The following is a 6,337-nucleotide window of genomic DNA, read 5'->3' on the forward strand; positions in this document are numbered from 1 at the left end:
ACCATGAACCATCATAACGGGGAAACCAATATAAAATGCACACATTGTCTATTCATCAATGCGGGCTTGTACCTGTATATGGTGAAAATGGATAACAATAATAACAATATTGAAAGGCTAAATGAATTCAACCACCAAACCCTAGCCTAACAATGAACAAAGATCCACCATAACATATGAAGATAACCTAAGACAATGCAAATAACTCAAAATCACAAAGATTATACCATCACATGTCCAATAGGGTTTTGATCTCCATTCTTCCTATCTCCATTGATCTTGCTTGATATACTTGCTCTCAGATTTTTATATGCACAAGAGCTCAACAAAGAACGGAATGTGGTTGCAAGTAGGATCGTAGTGTAGCCAAGTACTCCAAAATCAGTCATTAGCATGTGTCATTAGTCATTAGGGTTTGACAATGAAGAAAGCATCTCCTTAAATAGAAGACACAATATGAAATGGAGGGTTAAGATTGAGAGGTGTAAAAAGAGAGGTCGGCTAGGATTAGAGGGTAGGTAAAAGAAATACCAAAATAATGAAAGAGGTAGGTAGTGTAGGAAATAAGAGATGAATGACATGTGTCATGTGTAGAAAAAGATAATGAATTAATTAAATAAATAAAGATTTATTTAATTAATAGAAGAAGTGGGACAATTAAATAAATAAAATATTTATTTAATTTAGGAAAGGGATAATTTAAATAAATAAATGTATTTATTTAAATGAGAAATAAGGCTAGAAGAGGATAAATGAATTAATTAAATAAATAAAGATTTATTTAATTAATAGAAGAATTTGGCTTAGATAATTAAATAAATAAAATATTTATTTAATTAGACATGACAATTTTGGGTGTCTACAGTACCTGCATTGGTTATTGAGTCCATATAAAAATAAATCCATCTACCGAAACACATGGGTGACCAGTCGATGTGCTTGCTAGTTCTATAGGAAATCTTTTCAAATACATGGTTCATCAATATATTAAACCAAACACTTTCAGTGTTTTGGGTACCACTGATCATGCACCCCTTACAACAACTTAGGTAGAATACACACTTTAGTATTGTGTTTTAACAAAGGTGACTAGCACACAAACATTTTCCCAAAAAACAAACAAACTCATCAACTATGCCCATTCACAAACAATACTATGGGGGATCACAACAATGTTTTAACATGCAAAAATCATCATGCCTTCAATTTCCATAGCGTCATTTCACACACACTTGCCACACTTGACCCACTTCTGATTTAGAGACAAAAATTTTCTCACCACCGATCATGGGTGCATTGTTTCAACTATCCATCAATTAATTATGTATCCAACTCTTCTCTAGAGTCTTCTAAACACTTAATATGTATCTTCTTATAAATTCAATGGAAAGGGCCTGTGTTTAGTAGAGCTTAAATTTGAGTTTCTCGCCATGTTTTTAATCAATATCATAGTATGGGCTACCAGACATAGCTAAGGTGAAGGTTACATAGGTTCCCAATGCACTTGACAAAATCACCATTAGACATAATGAAGTGTAGGGAATTAGTTTTGCTAGATATTATTGGGTACTTACAACCTTACGAGTACTCAACTTCATTGGGTAGATATGGGTACTAAAAGATAAAAACAATACATAGTGGGGCAACAATACAAGTGTCCTTGTTAAATTTTTGGCCCAATTCTATTAGTTCATTTGCCTATTATTGAATTATAATATCAAATATCAATTTATATTGAAATCATCTACATAAATATCTATTATGCACTTTGTAGAAGGGTTTGAATGTAGTATATGTATATTTGCAGGTTTATTAGATTTTATCATTGCTGGCAACTGGGGTTTAGCTAAACGGTATCATTCAATTAATGATACCATTGATATCATATTCAATAAGACAACATGAGGTATTATTAGCCTAATCTAATAAAAGAAAGAGAACTCGGGCTAAATTTAAATTAGGTGAATAAAGTAATAAGGAACCTAATTCGATAATTAATTAGTTGATATCCTAATTACTCTAACATCTTGCATCTTTGAATTTGTGAAATTGGCCCAAAGAAAGTTTCATGTTATTTTCCTCTTATTAAAAGCTCCCTAAAGAAGTTCATTAACACCATATTAGTCCCAAAAGTAGATATCTTCATTGCTACACATGTTACAAAATTTTGTAGAAATAGAAGATAAACTTGAAGGTGTACAAACATGATTGCACCACCCAAAGACTAAATCACATGTGATAACATCTAGCCATAAGATAGAGGTCAAAGATACATCTATAATAAAATATACAATAGAACGATTAAATTCCAAAATTTTCAACCTAATCATTATATATATTACATAACTATGTTACTATCAACAAATCTAATCTAATTATAAAAAAAATATTTTTTCTTATAATTTTATTTAGTAATTAAACATTTTAAAGTGTTTTATATAATTTATTCATTATCGTTACTTCAATCACATATATTAAGATTTATATTTTTTTAATTAAATCATATAAATTTTATAAAAAATGTGTTTATTTTTTCAAATATATTAAGCTTTTAACCTATGACCAATTATTTTAATTCAAAACATCTTGTATATGTTTTTTTCAAGATTTTTAATACTAATTAATCTTACAAGGGAGGATTAGAGAAATAGTAATATCTACTAAGTAGACAAAGGAAAAAGACAAGGAGAATTTTCTTGACAAAGTATTACAATTTATTATATTAAAATTTATTTTATCTCCAAGGAATCAAGTGATAAGTTTAATTAAATATGATCATTGAAGTTCAATTATATCCAAGCATCAAGATAACATGAAAAACAAGGCTAAATAATTAAAAACAACTGTTGCAGTTTGTGTGAAATTACTTGATTATTACGTTTAAATGGTTTCCCTTATAAGTGGAAGCAGACCCGGGATGGACAGCTGCCGGCAAACCATTTTTGGAGATATGCCCAAAGTTCGTCGACGTCAATGATCCACAAACTTAAAGTTAGCGGTTTTCGACTTCATCGAAATAACCGACAGAAAAGTCGGTAAAATTCATGTCGTTGCGATAAAGACAGAAGGTCGTGGGATCGAAACTCGGGGCTAGAATTTTCCTCAGCCGGCGGAATGGAAAGAGGTATGAATTTTTTTTAGCTTGTATGGATTGTTTTCTTTTCTGAGTTCCATAAAATTATTCTTGTCTGTTCCCCTGTCATGGTATTCAAGTATCTAATTGGGGCATTGTGCTACTACCCTCCACGATGCGCCTACCTAACAGGTTGAAGACAAGAGGCAGAGACAAAATTATTGGAAAAGTTGAACTGGAAAGCCAAAGGGGGCATCGAGATTATACGACGCAATGCACACAACTGTAGTGTTTATAAAGCAATTGGTTTGTGGGGAATTTTAATTAATGAAAAGCAGACAAATAGTTATGGAGAAGATGAAGAATTTCACTGCACCGACCCCAGCAGATGACGGAAGCTTTTACTTCCCCAACAATCTGAGATCCATTCCGCCTTTGAAAGTAGTGAAACTGGCAGATAACAAAAGCCGAGATGCTTCGGATGGGGATAACCAAGACCCTTCCAACCCGAATTTCAATCGGTCCGTACTGATCATTGGCATCATTCTCATCTTCATTTTGTGTTTCATTGCTATCTTGTCCATCTATGCCCGCCGCCGAACAAGGAGAGCTTTCGGGCAAGCGGGTAATAATACCAATTACTGGGATGGGACACAGGGTCTGGATCCAGCCATCATTGGGAGTTTTCCGGTTTTCAGCTACAACAGGGTGAAGGGCCTCAAAGCACGGCCCAAATTCTCTGACTGCGCCGTCTGCCTCACCGATTTCAAGGAGCACGAGATGTTACGGTTGCTTCCCAAGTGCAGCCACGCGTTTCATCCAGAGTGCATCGATTTGTGGCTCTCCTCCAACACAACTTGTCCCGTTTGCCGAACGAGCCTTCTGCCCGGTGACGACCCCGAACCAACTGTAGCGGACTTCGATGTCCTCCAACCGCAGACGCCGCCGGCGCCTCCAGAGGAGCTTACGGTTGTTATAGACAACGGACTCCGATCGAGCAATCATATGGATTTTGCGAAAAACGAAGCAACGATTGAGACTTCGGGCCATGATTCAACGGGGTACTCGTTGTTAAGGGTGCGTAAGGAAATGGATCAGGGCACGCAGTGGTTCATCGCGTCGGGTGAGGGCCTCACGCCCGGATTGAACTGGAGCTGCAGCTTTGTGGCAAACCGTAAAATTTCGCAAGACCCAGCTAGTTCTAGTGCGCCGCCAACGTGGTCTAAGGTGGGCGACTCTTTGGTACACACGGGGCGCAGATCTACGTCCGAAAGATGGGGGAGCGTTTATGTGCGTCCGCCATCGTTGGAAAGAAGTTTTTCTGAGCGATTTTCATATGAGAGCAGAGATCAAATCGGGTCCGAACAGCGGGATAGCTCGTTTGAAGAGGATGTTGAGTTGGTCGATGGGAAGAGACATACGAGGAGACGGGACGGACCGTTCGGAGGACGGATCGGTGTCCCATGGGGTTCGAAGTTTGGATAACTATGCCGCATGGTACCAGGTGTTGTATGCGCCGCTTAGAGGAGATCTCGGAGCTGCGCTTAAAGTGCCCAAATCTCTGGTCGACTCTACCGGTCCTATAAATGCTGGTAGAACAGTTATGTATTCGACCTAGCAACTCGGTATCATATAAATGAAAGTATAAGGCAAATATTTATCGTACAGTGTACATTGAAAGTTTGTAAATAGTATTTTGATTAGACTGGCACGCATAAGGGTCCGGATTTATTGCATAACGATTGTAAAGATTGTTTTGATTAGATTAGCATGTGGAAGGGTCCACATCTATTGTATAACATTTGTAAAGAGTAATATTTTATAATTGGATAAAAAAAATTTAAGGGCAATTATATTTCATATTGTAAATGTTTATAATATGGAAAGAATATTGGAAAATCATGGTTTAGTTAGCGTATCTTCAAAAGAATTTATTGAACAAAAGCATTTGATCATTTTTATTAATCGTAAAATATGTTATTTTAAAAGTATTTAATGTTTAGAGCATAAGTTTGAAAGGAAGTCAAAGTGCGGAATAATGCTTCCAAATGTTATATCTAATAAGAGAGGTGATGCAGAAATTTTATACAAACTATTATACTATTGTAGATTAGATAAACACATAAAAAATCAGATTTAACAAATAAAACCACAACACCAGATATACGTGGGAAAACCTTTCGAAAAAACCCACACTCCAAAAGACAAAATCAATTGTATTGTCAACAACACCAACAATTACAATACAATGCCTAGAGCCAATATTATTCAGGAGTATATACAACAGCAAAGAATTCTAGAGAATATCTGACACAAATGCTTCTTAGAAGATATCAAACCTATCATACAAAATACACAAAGAAGCTACATATTTATAGAGCTCAACACAAGTGGAAAGCGCCCATGGTTTCCAAAACCAACTCCAATGCCAAAGAGGTATGTGGTGTCATGAACAACATCTTGCAAAACACATGACATGCTACACATAGCAACTTCCAATGCAACAACGAATAATTAATCCATAATTGTCACCTTGTTGTATATGCAACACCTACCTCACACCACTTGTCAAAAGTAAACTCAACCATGAAAATTAATTCCTAAATAATTACTCTTCATGACTCTTCCACTGAACTAGTAACCATCATAGTAGTTAAAAGAAATTCATCATAGTCTCAACATAGCAACCTATGACACTAGTTCCCTAAACTTTAGGACTTCCAAAGTGGGTGAAAATAAAATAAACAATTAAAATAAGCATGTTTGGACTCTAAGGTTCAGACAACTTAATCCCAACATTCTCTCACTTGTTGAAGACTTGTAAAGAGTTAAAACACTATCATCCACTCAAGGCCCTAATGCCCATTGAAATAGCACACCATCCAAACTTCATAGTGCTCACGAGTTTGTCAGTGTATCCACAACATTCACCAGAGTATCATCTTTCTCCAACTTCACTTTTCCATCTTCCACCATATCACGAAGAAAATGAAACTATACATTAATATGTTTTGTTTTGGCATGGAAAGTGGGATTCTTCACTAAACAAATAGCACTCTGGCTATCACAATAGATAGTAATCTATCCTACATCAGAACCAATATCCAATCACAATCTCTTAAGACAAATGGCTTCCTTACAAGCATGAGTAGCTGCCATATACTCTACTTCTGTAGTGGAAAAAGTGACTATAGCTTGTTGCTTGCTCATCCAACTAACTGGACCACCAAACATTGTGAAAACATATTCACTAGTGGATCTTCA

At 35.8% G+C, this 6,337-nt stretch overlaps 1 protein-coding gene across 1 annotated transcript; it reads left to right on the forward strand.

Moving 5' to 3' along the window:
* Nucleotides 1-3,266: 3,266 nt before the first annotated feature.
* On the forward strand, nucleotides 3,267-4,909 carry LOC131032310 (RING-H2 finger protein ATL32-like). Its single transcript, XM_057963252.2, has one exon. It carries the CDS (start codon nucleotides 3,401-3,403, stop codon nucleotides 4,556-4,558), a length of 1,158 nt encoding a protein of 385 aa, XP_057819235.1. The 5' UTR covers nucleotides 3,267-3,400; the 3' UTR covers nucleotides 4,559-4,909.
* Nucleotides 4,910-6,337: the final 1,428 nt, after the last annotated feature.

The sequence above is a fragment of the Cryptomeria japonica genome, chromosome 8 (genome assembly GCF_030272615.1).
Source record: "Cryptomeria japonica chromosome 8, Sugi_1.0, whole genome shotgun sequence".
In the NCBI taxonomy this organism is placed as follows: Eukaryota; Viridiplantae; Streptophyta; class Pinopsida; order Cupressales; family Cupressaceae; genus Cryptomeria; species Cryptomeria japonica.

Excerpts from the sequence above, each read along its gene's own strand:
- LOC131032310 (XM_057963252.2), top strand. The coding sequence starts at position 3,401 with ATGAAAAGCAGACAAATAGTTATGGAGAAGATGAAGAATTTCACTGCA.